This window comes from Vigna radiata, unplaced genomic scaffold, assembly GCF_000741045.1.
Source record: "Vigna radiata var. radiata cultivar VC1973A unplaced genomic scaffold, Vradiata_ver6 scaffold_246, whole genome shotgun sequence".
NCBI lineage: Eukaryota > Viridiplantae > Streptophyta > Magnoliopsida > Fabales > Fabaceae > Vigna > Vigna radiata.
Genome location: NW_014541805.1, coordinates 390,891 through 409,001, shown reverse-complemented (window position 1 = coordinate 409,001; position 18,111 = coordinate 390,891). Strand labels below are relative to the sequence as shown.

Here is an 18,111-nt window from a genome sequence, read left to right as displayed (position 1 = left end):
TTCGAGGACGAACCAGACGGAAGCTGGTGGGCATGTGACACCCGGGCACTGACGATCGCCGGTGCAAGAGGCATGGTGCAGGGGGCACGGACAAGGAGCGGCTCCTAGCAGGCTTCGAGTGGAAGGGGCATGTGACACTCGGGCACTGACGAGGGCGGAGAGTGATCGCCGGTGCAAGAAGCATGGTGCAAGGGGCACAGACAAGGAGCGGCTCCTGGCAGGCTTCGAGTGGAAGGGGCACATGGACGAATCGAACATACACCGGAATGAGAGGGATCTAGATACTATATAGGTATGGGACTATATAGTTGAAAGATAGCTTACAGGAATTGATTTGGCTACCCATATCACCAAAAAATGCATTTACTTTTCGGAAGCCTAACCCATAAGAACTCCATGGTTAAGCGTGCTTAGCCTGGAGAAATTCTGGGATGGGTGACCTTCCGGGAAGTTTTCCCGGAAAGTGTGCGAGTGAGGACAAAGCACACTAGAAAGTCTCGTGGTGATGTGTGGGGGCAGTCAACAGTCCCTGTAAGTTGCCGGGGTGTTACAGGGCACATGGACGAATCGAACATACACCGGAATGAGAGGGATGTGAAGATTGTATAGGTATGAGACTATACAGTTGAAAGATAGCTTAAAGGAATTGATTTGGCTACCCATATCACCAAAATGCAGGAGAGGAGAGGAGGGAATTCCGTTTCGAAACACGACAAAGTCTATGAAAGTGGAAGTTTGGAGTTTGAAATGGGAAAGATGGAGAGAGGGAAGTTTGCTCATATGATATTTTTATATTTTTAGTGACTTAACTACAACTCTGATCCATATTTTTGTCTACTTTTTTTCAATTTGGTAATATTTTTTTTAGTATTCAATAAAATCATAATGTTAATTTTAATTAATTTACTTTTCTAAAGGTGTTTCAATAGTTAACACAAGATAAATAATGTGTCAAATATTTCTGTCACATATAAAACTGTGTCACGTAGCAGTGACATTATCACCTGTTAAGATAATATTAACTTATCATTATTTATAGAATGTGTTAATATTTCATATTTAATTTAATAGTAATTTTTATTAATTTTGTTTAATTTAGTTTTATTTTTTCACTTTCTAAGTTGACCAAAACTAATTTTTATATAAATGTTATGTTAAAATTTTTATTAAAATTAAATATTTATTTAATCATTTTAAACTAACTCTAAATATATAGCTGGAAAGAAATGATTAGATTCATGTTTAATTTTTTTTAAATGTAAAAAGTAAAATTATAATTAATTTTAAAGTAGAAAAAACCATTTATAAACTAACTCTAATCATATTTTGTTTTTATACACAGCAAAAATCAAACATAAACCTAGTAATTATATTTCAATATCATAATTAAAGTTGTCTTAAAACTAATGAAAGAAATATTTAATAAAAGGGTTAAATATGTTTTTAGTCTATGGGTGATTTTGATTTTAGTCTATTTTCAAATTAAGGTACAATTTAGTCCTTCAACTCTAGAATACTCTGGTTTTAGTCCTTTTTACCAATTTTTTTTTTTAACTTTATTTGTTGTTTCAAACGCGTTTATCAGTTAACATTGAAGTAAAAATGTGTCAAACAGTGTAAACAATCCAAATGCTATAATGAAACGTGCTTGAAACAACTAATAAAATTAAAAAAAAATCGGTAAAAAGGACTAAAACCAGAGTTTTTTAAAGTTAAAGGACTGGATTATACCTTAGTTTGAAAAATGACTAAAACCAAATTCGCCTCAAGTATAGAGATTAAAAACATATTTAACTCTTAATAAAAATATAAATTTTAATACAAATTTTAGTATAATATTTATATAATAATTAAATTTGATCTTAATTTGAATTTACTTCTAATTTTAAAAGTAAATAATTTTTCTTTCAAATTTAAATCAACTATCACGTTATTTTTTTTTATGTAAGCAAAAATTAAACACAAATTTAATGAAATAATATAGGTATAACTGATTTAAAAATAATAAAATAAAGATTTAATAAAACTATGAATTTTAACAAAAAAAATTAGTATAATATTTATATAAAAATTAAATTTGGTTTCCATATAAAAAAATAAAATTAGAATCTAATCGAAGAAAACAAACCAAAATTGATTCTTCATTGAAGAAAACGAAAATTATGATTAAATTAAACAAAATTAACAAAAAAAATTTAGAGTGAGTTGAATATCCATTGACTTTATATTTGACACATCATATTGAAAATTGAAATTAAAAATTAAATTTAAAAATTAAAAAAAAAATAACGAACCAACACTCTATTAAGTTTAAATTTTATTAAAAAAATATCAAAAAGATAAAGACGTATATAAACTATAGATGTATTGAAGTGATTTTTAATTGCATAGTTAGATGTATTGGAAAAAGAACAACCTGTATAGATGGTTAAGGTACCTACTCTCTACAAAAGTTAAAAGTGAAAAAAACAAAACAAAAAACCTACAGAGACTTCAACGGTTTGACCTTTCATTGCCAAAACAGTCCCATTGTCACCTACCCAAACATATAATTGCATTTTACATTTTCTATTCAAATATTATATTTTTTTGTGATATTCTAAATTTTTTTTTCTGTTTATTTTAATTCGTGTAATTTTCTTACATGTGATTTTTAGTGGGCTAGTTTATAAACATTTTGAATTCAGATCCCAACTTATAAATCTTAGGATAATGATACATAGATAATATTTTCTTTTTACAACATTTGAACATTATCATCTGTATCATTGTGTGATTAGTCAAAATGACACCACATCAATCATACAATGACACGTATGATAATGTTTAAATGTTATTAAAAAAATGTTGTCTAAGTATCTTTATCCTAAATCTTAACTATCTTATACTACTAAATGCATTGTAAATGGTAACTTAAGCTATACAATAATAATAATGATGGAAAAAATAAATAGTTATTTGCATATTATCTTGCAATTTAATAACGATTAAAACTATTTAAAAATAGATACATTTACCAGCATTGAAATAAATATTTGTTAAAAAAAAATAACACGTGACGTTAACTTAATTCATATAACGACAAAAAATAAAAAAATTTCCAAAAGCGCATTTAATTTCTATGTTAGTACTGAAAACCCGTATTTTAACATTAAAAAAGTATTATTGTAAAAAGAATTTATAAAAGATAATAATAGAAATAAATCATTTTTATAACTGTATTGTGAGTAAGTTTTAATTATTACTACATAGACAACTTTTTCTATTATAAATAATTTAAAAGAACGACTATTGAAAAAACTATTTCTTTTATTAATTTTGTAGATGTATTTTATATAAAAACATATAAATTAAAAGATAAAGGTTGTAAAAAAGAGTAATATTTGTACATAAAAAGTAAAATTTAAACTGAAAAAACCCTGAAAGGTAAAAAATAAAAAATGGATGTGTGAAGTTAATAAGAAGAAGAATAGAGTAATAAAGGAGTTGAATGCAGAGAAAAGCAGAGCGAGTGAAATTGGGATTGTTAATTGTAATTAGAATTGAAAATTGAAGGAGAGAGAGAGAGAGAGTTGTTTCCCAGGGAAATAGAATTGCCGGTGCCGCCGCGGGTGAGTGATCGAGGATGTCGGAGATGGCGAGCCCAGATCCCGAGGGAGTGGACGGAGTGCGCATGACGTGGAACGTGTGGCCCCGCACCAAGGTGGAATCGAGCAAGTGCGTCATCCCTCTGGCAGCCACCGTCGCCCTCATCCGCCCCCACCCTGACATCCCCCGCCTCCAGTACGCTCCTCTCCGCTGCAAGACCTGCTCCTCCGCCCTCAACCCCTTCGCCCGCGTCGACTTCACTGCCAAGATCTGGATCTGCCCATTCTGCTACCAGCGCAACCACTTCCCCCCTCAGTACCATGCCATCTCAGAAACCAACTTCCCCGGCGAACTATACCCCCAATACACCACCGTCGAGTACATCCTCCCCCTCTCCAATTCCCTCAACCCATCCCCCGTTTTCCTCTTCCTGCTCGACACCTGTCTCATCGAGGAGGAGATCCAGTTCCTCAAATCAGCGCTTCGTCGCGCGATTGGCCTTCTTCCCGATAACGCACTCGTCGGCTTCGTCTCCTTCGGCACCCAGGTCCAGGTTCATGAATTGGGCTTCTCCGACATGTCCAAGGTTTATGTCTTCCGCGGTTCCAAGGAGATTCCCGCCGATCAGGTTCTCGATCAGCTAGGCCTTTCTACTCCCGGGAGAAGACCTCACAAGGCCTCCACTGGGGTCGCCGGCGCCGGTGCCGGGGGATTACCAAGTTCCGGCATCACACGCTTCTTGCTGCCTGCTTCTGAGTGTGAATATACTCTCAATGCGGTATTTGTTTATGGATTTTACTGCCTCGTGGTTTCAATGCCGTAGATGGTTTACAGATTCGTTATTTGTGCCTCTTTTTTTGCAGTTGTTAGATGAATTACAGACGGATCAGTGGCCGGTTCCGCCTGGGCGCCGCCCTGCGCGCTGCACCGGGGTTGCTTTGAATGTTGCTGCGGGGTTGTTGAGTGCTTGTACTCCTGGGACTGGCGCTAGAATCATAGCTTTGGTTGGGGGGCCGTGCACAGAAGGACCTGGGGCGGTAAATTGCTGTTCTGTTCTTTGTTGTATAATTGGATGACATTTTCTCTGTTAAGGTTGTGAATATGGAGCTGGTGTTGGGGAGGTCTTCTGCATTTATCAAATTTTATGTTAGGAGTATGACCGTAGGAAGGGTGCGGTTTTGCTGTGATGCTATGTGACTTGGCAGCAGTTAAGTGTCACGGGGGGTGCTTGTCTTTGGAAGACACTACTCTTAAAATTGGCTTATGGTGTGCAAATTTTGATATTTGTGCTTTGTCACTTGCTAGAAGCAAAGTATTTTGAAATATGTTGAGAACTATAGAAATAGTAGTTTTAAAGGTAGTAAGGAATTAGGCATCCTGCTCTTACTGTTTCTTAGGATATTCCTAAGATTGATTTCTTCAGTCAAGTGTTCATTGGGATTTTGGACAAAGAAAAACTGGGGGCAATTCTTGTTTCTCTGTCTTAGTCTAGAGCAGAAAGGACTAAAGATTTTATGGGAAACTTTGAATACGCAGAAGGAACTGTTGTTTATGCTATGCATGCTTTTGTGTATATTGGGTGTTTCTGGTGATTTATATATCACTTTTCTTTCCTATGCAGATTGTTTCAAAAGATCTGTCTGACCCAGTGCGCTCTCATAAAGATCTTGATAAAGATGCAGCACCATACTTCAAGAAAGCAGTCAAGTTTTATGAAGGTCTCGCTAAACAGCTGGTTAGCCAGGGTCATGTGTTAGACATTTTTGCATCAGCACTTGATCAGGTTTGTTCCAGGATATACTAATATTCTCATACCTTAAGAATTCTTTCACTTGCAGTGCTGCTGATAGATTTCACAAAGTGAGACTTTGAAGAACGTAGTGAGTTCTGATAATCAAGCGCCTTTTTCCTTAATTTAATTTCATCAAATGCCGGACATCTTATTTTACATTGACGGACTAAGTAGATTCATGTGGTTATGCAAAATTTTTCACAGGCTTATTTGATTAGATATTCCTAATTAAATTCGTTTCCCTGTCACTGGAAACACCTGGCTACATGACCTGTGAAGCTATATTTCAATGTGGTTAATTAATGTTCACTTCCATCTATCTGGGTGATTGTATGATGGCATCATGGTTTTCATTTATTTTTCTGCTTAAGAGAAATTCTGGTTATGTTTTAATTTTTTATTTTATTTTATTTTTTGTGATTGAGTTTATTATGGGTATGCAAGAAAGTTCTTGTTTATTTTGTGCAGTGGGTATGCATGAATTTGAGTTTGTAGTTTTGTCAGAATGTTACATTGAAAATCAATTTGGATCTAATTCTGTCCCGTGCTGAATTGTGAATGCTTTAAATATAAAGGTTGGAGTTGCAGAAATTAAAGTTGCGGTTGAACGAACTGGTGGTCTTGTTGTCCTGGCTGAAAGTTTTGGTCATTCAGTCTTCAAGGACTCTTTTAAACGAGTTTTTGAGGATGGGGAACAATCTCTTGGTCTTTGTTTCAAGTGAGAATTCGTTCATTTTAAATGCTATACTGACATTTTCCTTTTTGTGAACATGTTTTCATTTTTCTCCTGCCCTGTCTCTTGTTTTCTGCAAACATTTTTTCTTTATCTGTTATCAGATGTACTCACTGCCAGCTTTATTTATGTTTCAGTGGAACCCTGGAGATAAATTGCTCCAAGGAAATCAAAATTCAGGGGGTGATCGGGCCTTGCACTTCCTTGGAAAAGGTTGGATATTCTTTTGTTTGAAACTCTTAATTCTGTGTTGCTTCTTAACTCTGGAGTTGGAGTTGGTAGTTGGTCAACCAAAGTAACAGAACTAAGACTGAATATATGTGGTTTTTCTGGATTTTTATGGTGACAATCGTACTGCAGAAAGGGCCTTCTGTTGCTGATACTGTTATAGGTGAGGGAAACACAACAGCATGGAAGATGTGTGGCCTTGACAAGAGCACATGCTTGACTGTGATGTTTGATCTTTCATCAAGTGAGCGGACAAACACCCCAGGTGCTGTCAACCCACAATTGTACCTACAGTTTCTTACAAGGTTATGTCACATAACTTCTAATATGATCTCGCTCATATACTATTTTGTATCTAGTTGCACTTATGCACTAGGAATTGAATATTAATGCTCATCTTCTCATTGCAGCTACCAGGACCCAAGTGGTCAATCAGTGCTTCGTGTCACAACAGTAACTAGAAGATGGGTAGATAGTACTGTTAGCTCGGAGGTAGTTTCATCCTTTTTTTGTATCTTTAGTGGATGCCTGTCTGTTGTCATTACAATTATCATGATATTAAAGAAAGCTTTAATGTTTTTCCCTTTACTCTTGTTTCTTGCTGTCAATTGTCGAGTCCAACTCTCATGTTATGTCATATTCTGATACCTATCCAAATCTATTTACATTTATGGGTGTTCATTGTGCATATCTATGTAATAGACTGAACTGAGTTAGTTTAGTTCCTACATATGCATTATTTTCTGTGCAGGACAATTATTTATTAGCAATGAAATTGTTAGATTGATAAGCACATGGTTTTAATTACTTTTATCATTTTTCTCTTCAGGAATTGGTTCAAGGATTTGACCAAGAAACTGCAGCAGTTGTAATGGCTAGATTTGCTTCTCTAAAAATGGAGAGTGAGGTATGTCACAGGTTGTGTTATTACTCGTTTATTTGGTATTCCTAAAAGAATTTAAGACCATAAATATATTTTTTTGTCAAGCTTTAGTAGATTATACAATATCTTCATTCGAATTTGTGATTGCTTTTAGGACAACATAAAATTGGGTGAATAGGTGTATATTGCTGGTTTGATGAAAGGTGTAAGTGTATAAATGTGTGTTTCACAACTCGCTGCAAATAACCAGTTTACCAAATTTGAAATCCTTGGTTGTTGGGCATGTAATAGTTGCTCTTAGTAAATAACTTATCTTGTATTAGTAACTATTTATTAGTTCTGCATTAGAAACAACATTATGGTAATTCATAGAAAACAATTGATGAAAGTTATGTATTATGTATTAAGATATATCTTATGATAGTGGTGTAATTAGGCAACTAAGTTGTAATTTGCAGTTTGTGGACAAAATATACTGTTTCTGGGACTGCAGTTGTGTTTCTTTATTGAGTGTGGTTTTTATTTTCAAAATTAAATTTTATTAGTTTTTGAATTGGTATTCTATCATATCATCCGTGGCAAAATTTCTTTAGTTGAACTTCCTATAAACTAATCCCTTGCTGACCATTCATTTTTATTTGATCAGGAAACATTTGATGCTACACGGTGGTTGGATCGGTTTCTCATTCGTCTCTGTTCTAAGTTTGGTGACTATCGCAAGGATGATCCATCATCTTTTACATTAAACCCATCATTTTCACTTTTTCCTCAGTTTATGTTCAATCTGCGCCGCTCACAGTTTGTACAGGTAGTTTTTGTTGTAATTTTCTTCCTGTCCCGCTTTTCAAACTTTATTTAACTTCTTTGGTGTTGATATGTGTGCGTTGGCAGGTCTTTAACAACAGTCCAGACGAGACTGCATATTTCCGCATGCTGTTAAACAGGGAAAATATTAGTAATGCTGCTGTTATGATTCAGCCATCACTGATAGCATATTCATTTAATTCACTCCCTGCACCAGCATTGTTAGATGTGGCTTCCATTGCTGCAGACCGGATTTTGTTGCTAGATTCATATTTTAGTGTGGTTATTTTTCATGGGATGACAATAGCTCAGTGGCGCAACTTGGGATACCAGAACCAGCCAGAACACCAGGTTTGTACTTTGTCACATCCTGCCAAAGAAATCATTTTTACGTGCAAATTATGTCTCAAATCGATTTTCAGATTTTATAATATATTTTTATATTTTTCTAGTTACTATTTTCTAGTTACTATTTTCAGATGTATTTTAAAGTTATTTTATTCTGGGCCATTTTTCTAATTACTATTTTTTCTTGCTTTGCTGATAACTTTAATATATGGCGCAGGCATTTGCACAGCTATTACGTGCCCCGCATGATGATTCCCAAATGATAATTAGAGAACGGTTCCCAGTTCCTAGATTGGTTGTGTGTGACCAACACGGTTCCCAGGTCAGTATAATTTACCAAGACCAGTTTGAGTATATGTCTCAATTAACTGTTACGGTTACTTTTCCTCCCATTTCACCACATAACATATTAACAGTTTTTTTGTTCATTTCATTGATTCACCAAGGTTAGATTTGTAGTCATATCGAAACTTACTGGGTTCTCATTGATGTTTAACAGGCAAGATTTTTATTAGCAAAACTGAATCCCTCAGCAACGTATAATAATGCACATGAGATGTCCGCTGGTTCAGATGTAATATTTACTGATGATGTGAGCCTACAAGTTTTCTTTGAGCATCTGCAAAGGTTGGCTGTCCAATCTTGAGGACAGATAATAGTAGAGATTGAGATTTTATGGGTTCTGTCTGGACTTTGGTTTGGGGAATTCACCAATCATGTTTGTGTCCTGCGTTGTGCTGTTGCATTCAATACTTTTCCTTTCTTCCCTTTGTTCTTAAAAAGGAGAAGGTCGGAGCCTACATGAATTGAAGAATAAGGAAGACCTGAAACATGATTCTTTAAGGTTCTGGTCGATTTTTCTTTTTGTGGAGAAAATAAAGGGTTGGAAAGTATGTTAAGTTTGGGTATTGTGCGGAAAGAAAAGATAGATAATGGAGTTAGGAGACCATCTATGCGACAGCAGCTTAGCAAATGAGGGATATATTTTTGACTCAGTTTTTTCTGTTTGTTTTGGCCCAGATCTGAATTTTTGGGTTCCTCAGCTGGTTTAATTTATATAGTTCTTTTACTTTTATATGTTCCCCAGGTAGCAAAGTAACGAAAGTCATTTTTCTGATGTTGAGTTTGATATCATTCTCTTGATACTGTTTTGTATTGTATATTGTGAAGTAAGCTTATAGGACCTCATCTCTGAAATTGATACTTTGGCTGCCCTCTGTTCTATTGCTTCCAATCCTGCATGAAGAGGGACGTGCTTAAATATGGTTTTCTTTGACTTCAAATAAAGTTTTACAAAAATTTCTAGATTAATTTAGTTCTTATTAATTTTTTAAAATCTAAAAAAATGTTATAATATCGTGTCGTGACATGTATGTCATGTTAGTGATTGTACTTTGATGTGGTACATGACATTTACGATTTAGACGCTTGTCTAGAAAATAGTAAGTAGAATTATTTTCTGAACTTTTAAAATTTATGAATTCCAAAATTACTGCAAAAAGATTGGACGATTTAAATGCAGAAAATGAGAGCCGTTTTTACTTGAAGCAAAAATAGGAGTTCTCTAAGGAGACATTTCTCAAAGTTTTTGTACATTCAAGAAAGTGATACGAATAAAAGTGAGAAAATGAAATAGATTAACAGTAGTGATTTGTTGGTATGTTTATAGGTGAATTGCAAAACTGGCCTAAATTGAAAATTAATTCAATCGAAAGCTACGATATTGGAACTTTTCTATTTGGGTTTTGTGCTGATGTTTCTATTCATGTGACATTTACTATTTTAAACTTCCAATTTATTTTTATAAGTAATTTGAAATAAGGAATTTAAAATGTTTTTTTTAATAATATGCTATTTTAGTAAAAACTTTAAAATAAATTGAAGTTATAAAAGTTTATTTGATAAATTTAATTACTTAAAATTGTAGAATTTTAAATATTATTTTAGAACTTTATTTCTTTTATATATTTTTTTTCATAATTGTGTCTCTTTTGTTCCTATTTTTTTATTGCAAGGTTATTTGTTTGTGATAGAAGATATTATCATTTAAAATTATTTATTATTGTTTTTAGAATATCTTATAGTATTAATTGTCTAAAGATTAGTCTAAATCATAGTTTTACAATTATAATGACAACCTAAAATTAACACGAGTAAAATAAATACAAATCAAATATATTACGAATGAAATTACAAATAAAAAATTGAATAAATAATATCCCATTATTCTTCTCACTAAGACTTGTGACAATAAAGTTATAATTAATTAGAAATAGTATCGAATAGGTATAATATTGATGTACATTTATTTATTTTCTCTATTTATGATCTACACGAGTAATGAAATAACAATTTTATCTTCTAGTTAAAATAGTGGTATTTACTGTTGTTATTTGCTTGAAAAAAAACATTAATTGAAATATAAGACAACTAAATTCATAAGAAATAAATAAAAGATTATTACAAATACAAATGATGTAATAAAATCCAAACTCTGAACGTTACACATTTATAGAATGCCGAGAGGAAATATGAAGGTGTAGAAATAATTGGGCTTTGCAAAGTGGTGTCTTCGACAGGCCCAATTTTGCCACGAAGCTCATTAGAAAGAGCTTAACTAACTACCAGTTCAATTTAAAAATCAGCTTGGCGCCAAAACAGCGAAAGCATTAGCAGCAGCGTTCTGGTGATTGGTGAGTACAGAGAAGAGAATGTACTGGTGCAGCGATTCACGCAATGCCGACGTTGTTGACGCTGACGACGAGGGATTTCCAGTTTCATGTTCTCAGGGCCACCGATCTTCGTTGAATCTCCAAACTCACGACGGCGCTTCCATCTGCCTCGTCTGCTTCTCCAACCTCCTCTCCAATCCTCTCTCCCCAACCGTCCATGTCTCCTACGCTCTCTCCCAGATCTCTCGATCCCTCTCACTGCCTCACTTTCTTCAACCGCTTCTCACATTCCATCCTCATTTTCTTCTTTCGCCTCTCGTCGCCGCCCTTTCCTCCTTCCACGACGAGCCGATCGCTGCACAGCTCACACATCTCATCCTCGCCCTCTCTGCGTCCGCAGACCCTTCCGTTTCCTGCGAATTCGTCTCTAGGATTTCCGATCGCATCACTTCCGGTGCTTTCGGTTGGTCTTCCCCTCAGCTGCACTTGGTGATTTTCATTTCCCTTACTCAGTTTTAATATCACTTCTGCATCTTTAGAAGGTCAAATTATCTGTGGAGATTCACATTGCTACATAACTTTGGACAATAGCAAGAGGATCTGTACAGAGTCGAGATGTACCATAAAATTAAAATGTTACTCTAAAATGAAGAGTTTAGTTTTTTATACGTAGCGCCATCATAATTTTTTTTTACTTTCTCAATTAACTGTTTGAATAAATTTTTGTTTAGCCCTTTATGACTAGAAAGTAAGACAACGAATAAAATGAATTTAGCTTTCTTCGTTAGCTAAAAATCAATTTATATAAATACTATTTCATAAACTGAAGTGCTTAAGTATATTTTAACTATATTAGAACATTTAATTCATTTTTTAAAAGTGTTTTATAGGACTAGTTTATCCAAACATAACTTAAGAATCACCCTAGATATCATTACCTTTAAGGTTATTATTACAGAAGTTAATAATCTTATTATACATAATGTGCTAGTCTTTATATTCTAATTAAATTCTAAAATGAAAGGAAATTTTTATGGATTGTTTCTACTGTTCCGAATGGACAGCTTCACTGCCTTGGGGCTCTTCTGAATGGTGAGAATGGAGATGATCTCCATAAACACATAAAAGACATTGGTAACCTCATTTCTGTTCTTGTTACGGGCCTTCAGTTGCCGAGGTATTGTTCACATATATTATGTATTCGATGCTATATTGTCGACTTTCTGTACCGTTGAATTTAAAATTTATTTCACGTGGTAAGTCCTTTGCTCGCTCGGTGCAGTGAGGAGATTCGAGGGGAGGTCCTCTTTGTCCTTTATAAACTATCTGTTCTTGAGAGTGCTTCAGCAGAGGCAGATGGAAGTGATATGTTGATTCCCTTTTGTCCACAGATCTTGTACCTGTTGGTCGATGTGCTCATGAAGACTCAAAATGACGATGTTCGCATGAATTGTATTGGTCCGTTATCAAGTTTATTTTTGTTCCTTGGAAAGAAAACTTGAAACTTCTTTTTGGTTGTCTTGTTCGTTTTAACTTTTTCTTTTCGTGAAGCCTATTTTGGACCGATAGAGTAGAGATTGACATTAGGACGTTATGTCAAAAGTATTTTGTTATTTGACTCATGGATACTCTACTACAGAACTACTCAGTAATAGATAGAAACAAAGGTGATATAGAACACCAGACTTTTAAAGGTGCAATTGCATGTTGACAATATGAAGACAAAAAACACTGACATGCATTGCATCACATCTGATGTCTGTATCATGAATTTCATGGAAAGGTTGATTATCTGCTCGTATCTTTCTCTTCAAGAGTTTGCATCCTTATCCTACATCATTCGAATCACCAAAGTTGCTGGCGTAATGAACGAGTGGTTAATGTTAACAATTCCAAGTCTGGATAAAAGTCAGTTTGGCCATAGTTCAAAGTATAGATATCATTAACTCTTAGATGCTGTAGTTTACAAAATACTTTTCATTCTAGTTTCTTTTATGAATGACAGTTACATTTTTTTTCATTAGCACTTTTGACTATCCTGGCTCGAAGACATTTGCTCAGGGAAGAATGTGCATATGATACTTATAACATCTCTTCCAATGAAAGAGTTGACACTAAAGAAACTGAAGATGGCACCAAGGGCACATCTCTGGTAAATCTGTTTGCTGAAGCCATCAAGGGCCCATTACTTTCGTCAGACAGTCAAGTTCAAATCGGCACTATAGATTTACTCTTTCACTATTTGTCTTCAGTCAAAACTTCAGACTATCAGATTCGAGTCTTAGTGGAAGAAAATATTGCAGATTATTTATTTGAAATATTAAGATTGTCAGGTGAGGACCTAGTACTGAACTTGCCAAACAAGTCCTTCTCTCGCCTACATGAAAGCAATATTGATTTTGCTGTGTAGAATACTGTGCATACTTTATAGCCTCGTTAATTGCCACAATATAAAACGAAAGCGTTTGCCCTACTTTAGATTCATTTCTGATTGAATGGAATTCAAAGTTGGTTATCTGGTTGTAGTTGGTTTTATTAATCTAATTTAGTTTACCTCGACTTTTTCTATTATGTGCTTGTGAATGCAGAACTTCATTTTGACCTTTCTGTTATACCTTGGTAGGTAGCTTACTTATTATTCTTTTGATGAACAGAGTACAAGGACCCAGCAGTGAAGATGTGCCTTCAGGTATTGGACCTTTTATCAACTGCTGAGGAAACTTTTAAACCAAGACTCGTTGTTGGAATTTCAACTCTTATCCCAGCATTACATTATGTGGCGGAAATTCCTTTTCACCCTGTCCAGTGTGCCACACTGAAGCTCATTTATGAATGCATTTCTGAGTGCCCTGGATCTGTATCAATTTCTCAACTAGAGGAACTGATTCTTGTTTTGATAAGAATGCTTCGAAAGCATTCTGGTGGAGAAATGGGAATGATTCCCGAGACCTTTATAATGGTCTGCTCCGTCTTTATTGCTCTTATAAGATATCCATCTGGTAGTGGAGCTCTAGATCTGTCAAAATCAATCGGGGAAGCAACAAGACATGCCATTTTAGCTTGTCTCTCTGTCTCTGAAAGGAATGTCAACCAAATTCTGCAATGCTTGTACCTACTTAAAGAGGCATATGCGTACAGTCACGATGGAAACTCCAGTAACTCTAGTAAGCAGGAACTTCAAAGCAGTATTCTTGATACATGCAGTGCCTATTTACTACCTTGGCTTGTAATGGGCATCAAAGAAATGGAAGAGGACATTGCCCTGGGATTGCTGGAAACTTTTCATTCGATACTGCTTCTGCAGTCTAGTATTAATGCCACGGAATATGCAGAGACTTTGATTTCAGTCGGTTGGTTCAGTTTTTCGTATGAGTGCCTGGGTTTGTTTACAGGAGATAGGATGAAAAATAGAATATACTTGTTGCTAAGTTCCCTCATGGATTCTCTACTAGGTAATGATTCTGGACAACCAATTAGAGAGGCTGTTCTACACCTCTCTCACGATCCTATCGATTTACTCTTTTTGCTTGGGCAAAGGAGTTCTAACAGTTTGGATTTGCCTTCTTGTCAATCTGCTGTTTTGCTGATTTTGTACACCAGTTCGCTATATGATGAAAGGTACTTGCATTGCCAAAATTCGTACTCCTATTCCCCTGATTAGCAGTTCACCAACAACTATTTTCCCTAACAGTTTTCTGACTTTAATTACCAGACTTGCAGATGAGAAGTTGATTTTAGCTTCTCTTGAACAATATATTCTTCTCAATAGGAGTGATTTTCATCATCGGACCACCGATAATATGACCGTGACACGACTGGTGAATCTTTACAGTTTGTTAAGGGGTCTTGACAACGCGAACTACCCAATTCACTACAGTCGAGAAGCCGAGGAGATAATATTCCAGCTCATAAAAAATGATGAATGGGACTTACTTTCAGCAAGAATTCACACAGTATCATTGAAGTGGTTGTTTCAGCAAGATGACGTAATCAACTCATTATGCCATCAGACTTTGAAATTTTGCAGAAGCTATAACTTAGAAGAGACTGACATAATTATTGGAAACGATAATCAAACTGTAAACGTACAGACACTAGCTGAGCTAGTATCAACTGAAGATAACTACGGAGCAAGAATTTTCGTGTGCCTATTAGCACAGCTCTTGCAGGCAGAAAGCCATGAGCGTGACGCAGTATGTGTTCTTAATGTTGTGGCAACTATGGTTCATGCCTACCCAACTGCTTGTGAGCAATTATCTTTGCATGGAATAGCGACAACAATCAGGAGTTGGTTTTATTTGAGTAATTCTTTGTCGACAACAACGTACGTGTCCATCTTGATTTTGGTTTTTAACACTTTGAGTTCAGTGCATCCTGAAACACTGTCTGCTGATCAAAGTTGGGTTGCGGTAACCATGAAGGTGTGAGTAGCTGAACTTCTATTTAATCACATTGCATCCCGTATGAATTCAAACATTATCATGATTAGAAAACAGAAACTCCCATTTTAGGTCCTATATTCCTCTTAGAGTGGCCTGCTGACCTCTACTTTTTATCTAGTTAGAGCCATTTTTTGGTCTCATTTTCCTAATAGTTGTCTACTGACCTCTGTTTGTTGTTTTTGTTTTTATTTGGTTAGAGTACAATTGTTGTCCTGTTAATTTACTCTAGCTTTCGACTTAGTCCCTGAATTTTCTAACGTTCCACCTTACTCCTGCTCAGAATTGATGTGAGGATTGAGGAATACAATGTCCATGCATGCAAAATCATCTATTGTACATTATAATGGATAACAGGCCACAAACAACTATTTGGAGATGTGTTACAATCATTATTACGAAATATTAGAAAAATATAGATACCTTCTTACTACAAGGACCAAATGGAAGTAGATTACAGCCAAACCATTGTTACATATGAGGTGGAAAAATAATGTGATCTGAATTACAAAAAGTTTATAACCGATCAACTATCCCTAAACATACTAGAAAACAAAATGATTTTGTTATTGATTGTTCTCACACCATGTTACCACTTCTACAGATGATGGAATATTCAATTCCACCCGAAAAGGTTGATATTTTAAGTGACGAAAGTCTCTTCGTTATTGGCATTCTTTCCTTAATTTTGCATCTTTCCACCAAGAAAACACTTGAAGAGACTTCAAAGACCATTCTTTTTAACACTTCTATAATCTCTATGGTCAACACGGTAGTTTGTGCTGCTTCTGCGAAGGGACATGCTTTGGTAGACCACGACGAGGGAACAAGCACCGGAGAAGCTTTAATATTTTTGCTTTTGCTTCATTACTTCGCCGTTAAAAGGTAAGCCGGTTGACATCAGTAATAGAAAGAATTTTTTTTTGTTATCCTCTTCACTTTCTGGCCAATTGATTGTAGCATATTAACGTCAGAAAATTACATTTTACACCCCTTAATGGTCTTTTCCAAATATTTAAAAAATGAGCTGTAAATCCTAAATCTTCGATTCTAGTTTGCATGCTATCCTACCAGGGTTTGTGGATTGGCAAAGCTTCCTTGTTTCAACGAAACCATCGGAGCCACTGGCCTTCATTGGCATCCGTTGCCATGACTTGTGCAGACTCCTGCATTTTGGTTCTCCTGCAATCAAGATAGCTGCTTCTTATAGTCTGTTGGAGTTATTTAACAGAATATCAGATCAAATAAACAGTAATCATGAAGAGCTGAGATGTACTGTTGGGTACTTAATGTCCATAAGGAGTATATTGGAAGGGCTGGTCTTCTATAATGATCTGAGAGTGGCTACAAATTGTTGCCTCTGCCTGTCAATGATTCTGGGATGGGAAAATCTGACAAGCAAAACCGAACTCTTAGAAGGGAGTAGGTGGTGTAGATTGATTATTGAGGAGATGACAGTATCTTTTGCAGCTCCTGCTTTAGCATCGCAATCATTCATGAACCAACAAAGTCCTCAAGTACTTATAGCTATAGCTGTCCTGAAACTGCGTAAAATCCCTCAGTGGATGAGATCTGTGTTTGATAGTTCAAGTATATCTGGTATACTGGAAAATCTTACTGCAAGTAACTTGAGTTTGGAGATTTTGGTTTTATTTCGAGAACTACTGAAATCCAACTTCTTAAGTACAGAGCAAATTGCAACTATAAATCAAATTCTCCAGGTAACTTCTTTGTCTTCGATTAGGTTCGCATAGTTAGTTTATGCTTTATCCATGCTTTCACCTTACATACCATATTTTCCTTGTATTTTGTAAAAGCACACACAATTCTTTCATGCGTATAAATTTTGTAAGGTGATTCAGTAAAACGAATAATGTGAAAGAAGTATTTTTTTTACACTCCTTGGAATGTATATACCGTCTTAAGGAAGACAAGAGAGAGGGGAAGAAAATAGATGAAGAAATAAAGTGCAAAATGGTTATAGAAGTTAGAATGTGAAAAACTTATGGTTATTTAAATTGTATATACCCCTTAGTTATGCCATATCTACTAATATTTACAGGAATGCAGAAAGCGCGTTTACACTAACAATGCTCAAGGCGATCTCCCAAACGAGGCGATAAAGAAGGTCTTCACCGCATCGTATGACACGGGAGACATTTGTGAGTTTCTGATTGATTTAATGACATCAGAGGCATACATAGACACGGTTTCCTTGGGATTTCATACGGGCAGTGAAAAGATCTTGGAAGAAATAGAGATGTTTTACAGTTCCTTGTCTGTAGATAATGGTGGTTGTAGGTAGCTTTAGTGTTTGATCTAATCCATGGGACACTTGAATTTTATAGAACTATGAAAGTGATAAGAAGAGAGAATAATGTGCTGAAAGAATAATTATACGTGTTATACGGCAGTAAGTAATATTTAAGCATACTAGACTGAACACGGACTCCTTTCAGAACATTGGAAATTTAGAAGACTTGAAAGCAAATCATCATATAATTGAGAGCCTGATCTCAGGTCATCTGGTCCAACTAGTTCAGAGTACAGTACGTACCATCACGGAGGTATTTGGATCTCACTCACATAATTCAATGGAATACATGCTATGGTAATATCGAGTG

The 18,111-nt window shown here is 35.3% G+C and overlaps 2 protein-coding genes across 2 annotated transcripts; both read left to right on the top strand.

The window, feature by feature from the left end:
• Positions 1-3,487: 3,487 nt before the first annotated feature.
• On the top strand, positions 3,488-9,579 carry LOC106778299 (protein transport protein SEC23). The gene is made up of 12 exons (XM_014666240.2): positions 3,488-4,366; positions 4,452-4,625; positions 5,210-5,371; positions 5,956-6,098; positions 6,251-6,326; positions 6,474-6,646; positions 6,752-6,833; positions 7,171-7,248; positions 7,871-8,032; positions 8,116-8,379; positions 8,594-8,698; positions 8,876-9,579. Exons 1-12 carry the CDS (start codon positions 3,626-3,628, stop codon positions 9,020-9,022), a joined length of 2,307 nt encoding a protein of 768 aa, XP_014521726.1. The 5' UTR covers positions 3,488-3,625; the 3' UTR covers positions 9,023-9,579.
• Positions 9,580-10,933: 1,354 nt separating this feature from the next.
• LOC106778263 (protein PRD1) lies at positions 10,934-18,097 on the top strand. Its single transcript, XM_022776142.1, has 9 exons — positions 10,934-11,537; positions 12,113-12,225; positions 12,331-12,506; positions 13,073-13,381; positions 13,703-14,666; positions 14,761-15,469; positions 16,092-16,372; positions 16,542-17,208; positions 17,550-18,097. The coding sequence occupies exons 1-9, from the start codon at positions 11,088-11,090 to the stop codon at positions 17,790-17,792; spliced, it is 3,912 nt and encodes a 1,303-aa protein (XP_022631863.1). The 5' UTR covers positions 10,934-11,087; the 3' UTR covers positions 17,793-18,097.
• The last annotated feature ends 14 nt before the right edge of the window (positions 18,098-18,111 follow it).